The sequence below is a fragment of the Podarcis melisellensis genome (assembly GCF_964234715.1).
Source record: "Podarcis melisellensis genome assembly, chromosome: 3".
Lineage (NCBI taxonomy): Eukaryota > Metazoa > Chordata > Lepidosauria > Squamata > Lacertidae > Podarcis > Podarcis melisellensis.
The window spans coordinates 98,679,652-98,691,845 of record NC_138530.1 but is presented as its reverse complement, the minus strand read 5'-3'; the positions used below and the strand labels follow the sequence as shown (position 1 = coordinate 98,691,845).

General features: G+C 42.2%; 1 protein-coding gene across 2 annotated transcripts in view; it reads left to right on the top strand.

Moving 5' to 3' along the window:
* Positions 1–12,194, top strand: part of CSMD1 (CUB and Sushi multiple domains 1) — a 355,527-nt gene that overhangs the window by 239,423 nt on the left and 103,910 nt on the right. For both annotated transcript variants that reach the window (XM_081905886.1, XM_081905887.1), the window contains exon 33: positions 7,767–7,885. In XM_081905886.1, coding sequence (XP_081762012.1) covers positions 7,767–7,885 — 119 coding nt within the window. The remainder of the gene's footprint in view (positions 1–7,766; positions 7,886–12,194) is intronic.

Genomic DNA, 12,194 nt, shown 5'->3' with positions numbered 1-12,194 from the left:
AAGCACAGTATGGTTTCATAATTGGCTGAATTGTTTGTTGTTTAAAAAGGTAAAGGTAAAGGTACCCCTGCCCGTACGGGCCAGTCTTGCCAGACTCTGGGGTTGTGCGCCCATCTCACTCAAGAGGCCAGGGGCCAGCACTGTCCGAAGACACTTCCGGGTCACGTGGCCAGTGTGACATCGCTGCTCTGGCGAGCCAGAGCTGCACACGGAAACGCTGTTTACCTTCCCGCTAGAAGGCGGTCCCTATTTATCTACTTGCACCCGAGGGTGCTTTCGAACTGCTAGGTTGGCAGGCGCTGGGACCGAGCAACGGGAGCGCACCCCACCACGGGGATTCGAACCGCCGACCTTTCGATCGGCAAGCCCTAGGTGCTGAGGCTTTTACCCACAGCGCCACCCGCGTCCCGTTTGTTGTTTAGGGAAGTTTTAATGACTGTTTTAATGTATTTTTAATCTTTTGTTGGAAGCCACCCAGAGTGGCTGGGGAAACCCAGCCAGATGGGCGGGGTATAAATAATAAGTTGTTGTTGTTAATAAGTTGTTGTTGTTAATAAGTTGTTGTTGTTGTTGTTGTTTTGCTCTTAACCCATACTGACAGGTTCGTCACTTTCTGCCAATCTCCTACCTTGAAAAATACCTGTATGGTTTGATCCACAGTGTATCTCCTTTGTTGTAAAGTTAATGAAACTGTGGGTCTATTAGATCAGTGCTAGGATTCCCACTTCTTTATTCTGAATGTGCAACTACCTCTTTCCATTCTTTATCTTATATTAAGATATTAGGTTGCTGCTTAAGAGATAGGTGCGCTTCAGTAGCATTTTAACAAAACCTATTTCAGATGCTTAAACCTTTTTCTTTCAAATGCAAAATGGTTTGTTGTATTTATTAAATACATGTACAGTCACCCCAAATCCAGCAAGAGTCACCCTTACACAAAGCACTGGATTATCCTGATGTTTCCCACTGTACAGCTGAAGGCTTTTACTCTGGCCTTCCTGTAAATTGAGCACACCCATATTTTGGTAAGAAAAACAAAATACGAAATGGACATACGATATCAGTGAACAGATGGGGAAACTGTCTTTGAAGAAGAAGAGAATTAATAATAGCCTGATTTGCTAGGCATAGCAGTTCAAGTCTTTTTATGTTTCAGATGAATGACTATGGCTTAGAGTTTGCCAAAGGCACACCTAGAATCTTTATTTACCCATAGTAAAGGCATACATTCTATGTGCATTGGTATTTTAATCAGATCGCGCACCTCTAGCTACACTGTGACACCAGTTTTTAAGACCCATGGGTTTGTAATGTAAACACTTAGCACAGTGTGATGTTCATTGTCTCAAAATGGTGAGAGGGAAGAGGAAAGAATATTGCATTTTTGTTTTATGCAATAATTCAGTCTCGGATTGATTACAATAATGATGCTGCCTTTAGTGCTAGTTTTGATTGACAGCTATTGTTTTATGGAAGAAATTAGCCATATCATCAGGTTATTTTCTGTGCTACAAGGAATCATTAGCTGTAGAAAAGCCCATTTAGATTAATGGAAGAATTAATTAAATTCTTGAGTCAAAAGAGCAACAAACTCTACAAGGAGTTCATTAAAGTTATTCTCAAATTTTCATCAGTCATAAAAACAAAATGATCTGATAGAGGAAACCAAGAATTCACACACAAAATGTGACTTTAAATCTACTTTTCTAATACATTTCCAAAATTTTATCTGCTTTTATTTTAACTAGTTCAAAACAAGTAGTATAAGAATCTCTCAACTTCTAGCAAAACTTCATGTAGTACCTACCGTATTTTTCGCACCATAGGACGCACTTTTTCCCCTCCAAAAATGAAGGGGAAATGTGTGTGCGTCCTATGGTGCGAATGCAGGCTTTCGCTGAAGCCTGGAGAGTGAGAGGGGTCGGTGCGCACCGACCCCTCACGCTCTCCAGGCTTCGCGGACCTCTTCGCAAGGAGCGGGAGCACTCCGGCTCCTTGCGGAGAGTTGCCAGCATGCCGAAGCCTGCGCGCGCTGAGCTCAGCGCGCCCAGGCTTCGCGGACCTCTCCACAAGGAGCCGGAGCGCTCCGGCTCCTTGCGGAGAGTTGCCAGCATGGCGAAGCCTGCGCGCGCTGAGCTCAGCGCGCCCAGGCTTCGCGGACCTCTCCGCAAGGAGCCGGAGCGCTCCGGCTCCTTGCGGAGAGTTGCCAGCATGGCGAAGCCTGCGCGCGCTGAGCTCAGCGCGCCCAGGCTTCGCGGACCTCTCCGCAAGGAGCCGGAGCGCTCCGGCTCCTTGCGGAGAGTTGCCAGCATGCCGAAGCCTGCGCGTGCTGAGCTCAGCGCGCCCAGGCTTCGCGGACCTCTCCACAAGCAGCGGGAGTGCTCCCACGGCTTGCAGAGAGCTGCCTGTTTGCGGGCTGGGGTCGGGGGAAGCTCGAGCTTCCCCCGCCCCAGCCCCGCGCCTGGGGGGGGAAATAATTTTTTCCCCTTTATTTCCCCCCCCAAAAATGGGTGCGCCCTATGGTCTGGTGCGCCCTATGGTGCGAAAAATACGGTATACTGTAGTTGTTCCTGGCCTGTAAACAACTTTTTGAAGTACTCCAGCTGTACATGATTGTGCTACAATTTGTATGTTAAGTGCTTTTTTATCTATCTGTTTCTTAAACAAGTTTCAATTTCAAGGACTAAATGCTTAAGGAGTGCCAACTGCAGTATGGGTAAAATTGCATTCTGATGGCGATAAGATAGCATTATCTTTTTACTCCCTCCCTAGCTCCAAAGCAAGTTTGTTAACACGAGTGTTCCCAATCTGTTTTCATACTCCATACACATGCTGCATAACCAGTGCTTTTTTCCTTAAAAACAACAACAACAACGTTTAGGGGTACTCTCATTTTCCTACTCATAATGAAATACTGCCCCTCAATGAGGCCAAACCTAGATTCACAAAATGTATAGGGGTATGCATACCCCTGTGCCCGCCCCCCCCCCCCGAAGTACTGTCCATAACTTATATCTATGTCCTGAATAAACTATGGCCACAAATAGGTTTTTTCATTTTTTGAAATATGGCCACCCTAGACAATGGTCTAGCATATCCACTGCCACACCTGCAGATGTGAAGAAGAAGAAGAAGAAGAAGAAGAAGAAGAAGAAGAAGAAGAAGAAGAAGAAGAACTGTGTGTCATCACCTTATTGCTGACAACATACTCCAAAGCTCCAGATGACCCCACTCAGCAGTTTCATATAGATGTTAAACAGCAGTTGGAGAGGGGGAGACTCAAATCCTGAGCAACCTCATATTGAATGCTCCGTGGGGCAGCACACCCCCAAGCATCACCCTCTAGAAATGACTATCCAAGTAGGACCACAACTAACACAAAGTGGTGCCACCCACCCCTAACTTGGGCAGCCGCTCCAGAAGGATAACTTGGTTGATGGTATTGAAAGCTGCTGAGAGGTCGAGGAGAATTAACAAGGACATATTTCCCCTGTCTCTTTCCCAACAGAGGTCATCATACGGGACAACCAAAGCAGTTTCCGTGCTAAAAGCAGGTCTAAACCCCAGTTGAAATGGACATGACAAAAATTTCTACATTAGGGCATGCTGTTGGAAACATGAACTTGTTATTCAGATTTTACTGGGTCAAGTTAACTCCCCAATCATTGGGATTCTTAACTTTGTGCTGCATTATATATGGAAACGCATGCCAGGATTTGTGATGTAGACAATCATGACAGAAGAAGATATTTCCAGCTCACAGTGGCAATCAAAGGAATCTATTAAAATCTCCTAGATTCTGTATGCAGGGAAGGAAGGTAGTAATAGCCTACCTCTGGCTTCTGTTATTGATACATTGATCTTCCTTTCTCCTTACCTGTTTGAGTATTCCTTTGAGAAAAAGTAATTGCCAACCATAGCAGTATTGACTGTCCCTGTTGGACAGCAAGAGGAAATCTTATCCGTCATTCTGATGTTGACTTTACAGAAAGGGAATTATGCAAGTTCAGAACGCATTAAGGAGTGTTAGCAAGGTGATTTTAAACACCCAAGTCTATATTTGCGGTTTTAGTCTTCTTTCTTCACACTGCCTCTTGAACTTCTTGCCACACCCTTGATTTGTTATTGCTGTCCCCCCACTGTCCTCATTGTCAATGGTGAGCTCCCATTGCTGTGTCCCAGCTTCTGCCTAGCAGTTTGAAAGCATACCAGTGCAAGTAGATAAATAGGTACCACTGCAACAGGAAGGTAAACAGTGTTTCTGTGTGCTCTGGAATCACGGTCTTTCATGTGCCAGAAGCAGTTTAGTCATGCTGGCTACATGACCCGGAAAGCAGTCTGCGGACAAACGCCGGCTCCCTGGCGTGAAAAGTGAGATGAGCGCCACACCCCATTGGCACCTTTGACTGCACTTAACTGCCCAGGGGTCCTTTACCTTTTACATTTACTATAAGACTAGGTGCCAGCAGCAGCCAGGAGTGCATTCATCTGGGATATCTGCCACCCTCTTTTCCTGTGAAGCTACACTAGCCAACCACTGAAAGCCCTAGGCAATTCACTATTACATTATTCTAACGTACTGTAAGAGGGACTGTCTTTGAAGACAGTTCAGAAGTAGCCAATACTGTATAGGGCCCTTCAGATGTTCTTAGACTACATCTCCATCAATGTCCCCAGCCAACATAGCCAGTGGAGAGGAATGTTGGAAGTTGTACACCAAAATCAGGAATGTGAGGGCAGAACATATCACTGATATTGTACTGTCTACACTGGTTACTAGTTTGTTTCAAGGTTAAATTCAAAATGCTTATTCTTACCATAAACTTCTGAATAGAGGTAAGTGCCATCTGCTCTGTAGATTTAGAAAATAATTTTGAGTTGGTGCTGCTGCAAATCTTCGCGCCACAGTCTCTTTCCCAAGCTTTGTGGTTCTGTCCCAAGTACTCTCAGATTAATAGATACCTGCAGGGTAGGAGAGGCAAGACAGACAAGCTTGGCTTCTACCATCCAGGTATTTCCATTTCTGCCCTCCTACACACCAGGATACTTGCCTGTTTCCGAGGGACCAGATGTGTACTGGAAGTGGCTGGTTGTGCCATCTCTGAAAACAATGAAGACAATGGGAAGAATTCAAAACACTCTTGGGGTCATTCCATCAGTGCAAGCATTTCTGCCACCTAGGGCTTCCTGCATGTATTCCCCTAGCTGGATGGAGGACCCAACATGTGAATAGTTTGTACACCAAGTTCCCTGTTCCGATCCAAGAGCTGGACTAGTGTATGCCTAATTCTTAAATAAATCAGAAAATCCTGTGTATTATCTTTATTTCAGTAGGGGAGTTGGGACTGGATTTAGTTCCCCCATGAACCCCTTTCCCCCACAAACAGCTGATTCTAGCTTTTCAGAGGCTTATCTTCTTGATGCAGGCCCAGCTGCTTAGTGCACACTGTTATTTCTGATCCACCTTATTCTATTATATAAATAAAGTGCTGAGAGACATGTCTCTGCTCCTTTTTCACTGGGATACTGGATGGTGAAAATAAGATATAATTTAAACCTCAGCCACAGTTCCAGTGGCTTGAATGACAGGTGAATACTTAGATAAGACATAATTATTATAAACTCTAACTTTTGGCAATGAATGTTGTGTTATTGGCAGAGATATACAGGTGTAAAATCAAGGGTTGCGTGGTTTCTCTGTGAAGAAGAATTGAGGCAGGGAAGCATTACGTTTCAGTGGATTCCGAATCAGTTCAACCCTCCTAAGGCAGTATTTCTAACCTCCAGTCTATGGTGTTGGATGTTTTGGTCTGCTAGCTTGCACCAGAGGCTTTTGCTACAGCCCCACTCCCCAATCACAGTGAATACACTCCTACTACCAGGAAAAGGATGTTACAGGGATGGGGCAGAACAGGGCACCTCATCTGGGTCCTGGAGCTGGTGCAGCAAAACAAACACCCCCCCCCCCACTTCCACTTTCTGTCCTAGCTGGTTCAAGCTGGCAGAACTTTGAGTAATGACGTGGTTCCTCTACTCTGATTCTCTCTCGTTTGCTCTATAAATGCTCTAGATTGCTCTATAAATGTATATTTCCTTCTCTATTTTTAATTTTTAAGTAGAGCTTATAGCTCAAGTCTTAACAAGTGGTATGTAGTACAGATGTATTTTTTCCCCTCCCCCAATACTTTTTATTTGTTTTGATCTCTCCCGTAGAAACGTATTGGATCGCAATTTCATTTCACATTTATTAAGGGTTTACTTCTGTTCACATTCATGAGTTAATTCTCATACTTGCACAGAATTTGTTCTCGATGCCAAGGAATAAGGCTATTCGCTGCAAACTGAGACTTCATAGAAATTAAGAGCAATATTTAATTATACATCTGTGTGTGTGTGTGTGTGTGTGTGTGTGTCACACACTAATATATATCACATTTCTTTTTTGTGAAACATAAGAAGCAAAGCTTTTTTGAGACTGGATGAAACAGCCTAGGGAATTTTATTTTGGTTAGTTGACAGTGTCGTGTAATGAATGCTAATATACTTTCAGAAATGTTAACTAGATTATAGTGCTGTGAGCTTTCTTGTCATTGATGGCAGTGATGCCTGGAAAATATTGGAGGTCACTGTAATGACGTGCCTGGATGTATGTCTCGTGCCAGAGCTGGAATGGCAAAAGTATTTAACAAGCAGGAACTGGGATGAGATCACTGGGAGAGTGATCAGTATTGACATTAATGAGTTTTATGTCCTATGCCAAAAGAGTTAGCTGACCTGTGAAGAGCATGCAGTAAGCAATTTCCTGTACAAGAGAGGCATGCTACCCTTGAAAACAGTACTTGATATTCATAAGCTGTGAATGAGAACTACAGCATGTAAAGCATGTGGTCTAAAGAATACCTTGTCTCTGGCTCTGCAGCATGGCAGATAGAGCTCTGCTAACCTTTTCCTTTAAGCCCCACTAATTCTTCAGTAAGACATCATCATGCCACACTATGTCCTGTTCAAGAGACTTGCACATGCATGTGTACACACACACACACACACACACATACTTGCAGTGTGCATTATTGAACATGAATTCCTTCTGTGAGTGTGAATGAATTTCTAGGTTTGTCACACCATTATACAGTGGTATCTCGGGTTACATGCGCTTCAGGTTACATACGCTTCAGGTTAGAGACTCGCTAACCCAGAAATAGTGCTTCAGGTTGAGAACTTTGCTTCAGGATGAGAACAGAAATCGTGCTCTGGCGGTGCGGCAGCAGCAGGAGGCCCCATTAGCTAAGATGGTGCTTCAGGTTAAGAACAGTTTCAGGTTAAGTACGGACCTCTGGAACAAATTAAGTACTTAACCCAAGGTACCACTGTATTTTGAAGCTAATTTTACTCAACAGCGAATATATAAAATGTGACCTATTACCGTTGTTTCATATGTATATACACGCCTCTGTGTGTGACTGTGTGTGTATATGTCTCTCTCTGTTTCCAAATATATACACACATACATACTATTGATGGCTTTATGTATCTGTTTGTGTATTTATATTGAACTGTTCTTCCTTTCTGTCCTGCTGCTATCATTTCTTCCCTTGTGTTCACTTAGATTATGGCATGCTTAAGTCAGGGACTTTAACGGCTTTTTAATTTTGTGAATTGATTAGATCATGTTATATGCTAAAGAACAAAAAAAAGTAATAAAACTTCAAAACAACATGAATATTTTAATATGTTTTGTTCCATTTCCCCCCTTTATTTTGTTTTAGCTGTAGGCCTTGCTGCCTGCCCAGAACCAGTAATTCCTAGCAATGGATTCAAAATGGGCGATAGATATATGGTGAATGATGTTTTGTCATTTCAGTGTGAGCCAGGATACACATTACAGGTACTTGCATTTTCTTTTGAAATGGTATAGTTGCTGTTTTAACATATTGGGCTGGATTCATAATTGAATAGAGCAGAAACCCACAACATGGGTGCTTCCATGGTGAGAGTGATTTTGGTCAGTTCTTGCTCCCACAACTTCAATCTCCTAAGGCAGTGGCTCCCAGTTGGGGGTCCGCAGACCCCAGGGTGTCTGTGTAATCTACCCAGGGGATCTGTGGCACCATTCACATGACCAAAACTACAATAGAGATATCAAATCTTTCAAAAGCAAAGAGTCCATGGCTTAGCTTTTGAAAACAAACAAACATGGAGTCCACAGTACTTTACTAATATCTTCTGCTAGATCAAATTCTTTTGGTGAAGAAAATGTATTCTCTGGAAGTATTTTCAGCTCTTTGTCTCATATGAAAAGGATCAGGATAAATAAGTGATGGTTGCTTTTTCACTCTGCTTGCTGAAGAGAACTGCATAAAGTCAAAACTTGGCATATTTTCCCCATCTCTCTCATCAACAAAAATTTGCTCCAGCAGAGGAACATCAGCAATTTTCTCTTTCATATTTTCTGAGACTACCACACCTGCAACTCTTTTATATGAAGTGATATAGCTAACAGAAATCAATTGGACATGATACTCAGAAATAATCAGAATTCCTATTAATTTAAATTGGTCTTAACTGTTGCTAATTTTCTCTGGATTGGGAGTATACGTTTTGCATTCAATTTAATACACTCTGCAGGAAAGGAACAGGCCCTATATCAGGTCATAGCCATCTAGCCCAGTACTGTCTTACTCTGAGTAACAGTCACTCTCCAGTGTTGAAGGCAAAGGCCTTTCATACCATCTACTGGGGCTGATGCCAGCAATTAAGACTGGGACCTTTTGTGAGCAAATCTTTTTCTCTGCCACTGGGTTATGATCCATCTCCAAATATGACAGTAAACTGTCAGACAACTGTTGTTTCAGACATGTTTGCCTGCCTCTGTACATCTCTTTCTTTTTCAATGGACACTTGGAAGTTGTGGCTTCATTTAATTTTCCTTGGTATCTTCCTCCCTGTTCCTATTTCATTATTAATTCTGATTATTCTTTGATTTCTTTTCTTTTCTATTGGTCCTTCTGCAAAGCAAATAAAATAGTCATTCATAATAAAATTAGTTTTGCTTGCATAATGGGCCTATCTTCTTGAAAGGTAAAATAGAGTTGATTTTCCATTTATATACCTGCTTCTCTGCCAGGGTTTCTTTTCTCTTTTTAAAGCCTTACAGACCTTTTTTGCAGTCTGTGGTTTTGCTTTTCTTAGTGGTAATTGCCATATTATGATAATGTGAGAATATATTAATGTAGTCTTCCTTGATTTATAAATAAATGTATGACCTTTCTTAGTGCAAAAATCTCACTGAGGCATAGATTCTGAGCTAGCATCAGTGCTGCTAAACACTAGAATGCAGACTGCAATATTACATTTGGTCTTCTTTTGCTGAAATCTAAATAAATAGTTTGCACATGCCAAAGTTCAAGTGAGTTCTCTGTCACAGTGTTTCTGACTGCCTTTCTTTGGGCAATGCATATGTTTTAAACACATCAGCCTACACTGACAAGTCACCAGTGGACAAACATATATCGTAGCTACCAGAATATATACATTTTTGCCATAAGTATGAATATAAAATATACAGTCGTACTTTGGAAGTTGAACGGAATCAGTTCTGGAAGTCCATTTAACTTCCAAACCTTTCAAAAATCAAAGTGCGGCTTCTGATTGGCTGCAGGAAGACCCGCCGGACGTTCAGCTTCCAAAAATAGTTCACAAACTGGAACACTCACTTCTGGGTTTGCAGCGTCCAGGAGCCAAAACGTTTGAGAACTAAGCTGTTCAAAAACCAAGGTATGACTGTAATCTAAAATTAGACCACTGAAAGTCAACAAGGAGAAGGGGTTAGGAATGGCATTATACAATAAATAATCAGTGTCCACAGCAATACTACTATTTATGTATTTATTACTTACATTTATTGACTTACAACCAACCAGACAATCAGACAGAACCCCCACAGAGATACATTAAGACCAAGGTGGAAAATATCATGCCCACTTCTAAAAGGCTGCAGATAGTTAAAAGCCAAAGGCTTGGTTGTGGAGGAAATTTATTGCCTGGCACCTAAAGGACCACTACTGCATTGCTTTGTCAAGCACTTGGTTATATATTAGTACTACATTGTACTTCATGCTATGTCATCTTGGGAAAACACAGGGCTAGCCTTAGACCTTGACAATGGGCTTCACTAGAATATGACACTTGTTTCAATGTTGTCATCACAAGAGTTAGATTGTTTTACTGTGGATGTATCCAGCAACATGTTCTGAACACAATAATGATACATTAACGGTGGATTTATTCTGCTTTATTAGTTGTTCTGTAACATTTCCCTGATATGGCCACATTATCACTGTTCGAAAGTGTTGTAGCGCTACAAAAGCAGGAGGGGAAAACACACAGAGAAGATTAGTGCTATGAAAACTTAGGAGTTCCAGAAGGAGGATAGAGCATATGCACTGTCTGGAAATCAAGCCATTTGACCACCAACAACCTTTTTTTTTTTTTTACATGCACAAAGGGCATTGACAGTGAGATCAGACATGGCTGCTTCTCTGATAGCATGAGCTAAAATAATTTATTATAATTGTATATTTTTTATTGTCGTAACCCACCTGGGGACTATGTGGTGAAGGGCAGATAAGGAAACACAATAAATCAAATCAGCATGAATGAGCAACAAAAAGAATGTTTGCAGGGGGCCCTAAATATGATGATGTATTTCTAAACTATTTGATTGGTAGCCAACCTAATAATAAGCACACTGGGGTTAAAAATAGAGTTACAATGGAGATAGTACACGAATACAACTGCCCTATGAGGAAAAATTATTATTATTATTATTATTATTATTATTATTATTATTATTATTATTTGTTAAGAAAGAAAGAATCTAGGCATTTTAGGATTTGAAAGAGATGGATAAAAATATGCATGTTGTGGATAGAAATACTTTTCATCCTTCTCTCACAATAGCAGAACATGAGATCATCCAATGAAATGGAACAGTGGTAGTTGCCCCTCTCCATGAACCCATCCCTTCCTTCCTTCCTTCCTTCCTTCCTTCCTTCCTTCCTTCCTTCCTTCCTTCCTTCCTTCCTTCCTTCCTCTTCAAACCCACTCCCAACCCTTGGGGTGGAAAGGAGGAGTCAGGGAATTCGGCTTTTGCGAGCCCAACTGCGTATGTTTTTCTGTGGCTGAAACCCTGTGAAATGTGAAATCTATAACCACAGTTCGTAACATTTTTGGCAGACCAACCACAACCCAACAAGGAATGGGACAACCTTGTTGTTGTTTAGTCATTTAGTCGTGTCCGACTCTTCGTGACCCCATGGACCAGAGCATGCCAGGCACTCCTGTCTTCCACTGCCTCCCGCAGTTTGGTCAGACTCATGCTGGTAGCTTCGAGAACACTGTCCAACCATCTCGTCCTCTGTATTCCCCTTCTCCTTGTGCCCTCCATCTTTCCCCAAATCATGGTCTTTTCCAGGGAGTCTTCTCTTCTCATGAGGTGGCCAAAGTATTGGAGCCTCAGCTTCAGGATCTGTCCTTCCAGTGAGCACTCAGGGCTGAATGGATAGGTTTGATCTTCTTGCAGTCCATGGGACTCTCAAGAGTCTCCTCCAGCACCATAATTCAAAAGGGACAACCTTATATCCATTCATCTCCATAGGTGCCAATGCCCTGGGGCCCTAGGTGCATGAGCACCCACAAAATTCCCCATGAAGGGGCCAGGCACCCACAAATTTCTGTGCCAGGACCATGCACGCTGCATGGCACCCATGGTCATGGAGTCAAGCTAGCATTCCTGTTTATCTCAGTGGGTTTTGGTTCATAGAATCACAGAATTCTGGAGCTGGAAGAGTCCCTGCAGGTCATCTAGTTCAACTCCTAGGAAGGAGAGTTGAGCTAACTGTTGGATTGCAGCCACAGCACATGTGTTCTTTTGAAAGTTTATCCATATTGAGAATAACTTGGGTATAGATTACATTTGATTTAATTCCGCACTCTCTGAATGTATTTGACGAGGGAGATTTTTTAAAAAAAAAATCCTAACCAAACTATAATTTCACTAATTCTGGAATTGAAACCATGTACATTACATTGATTGGGCAGTATAGTTAAGACATTATGGCACAATCCTGTTCTGTGCTCTCCACTGAAAAAAGGGAGAGCAGTCTTTTAAAAAATCTCTTTCTACACCGAACCAT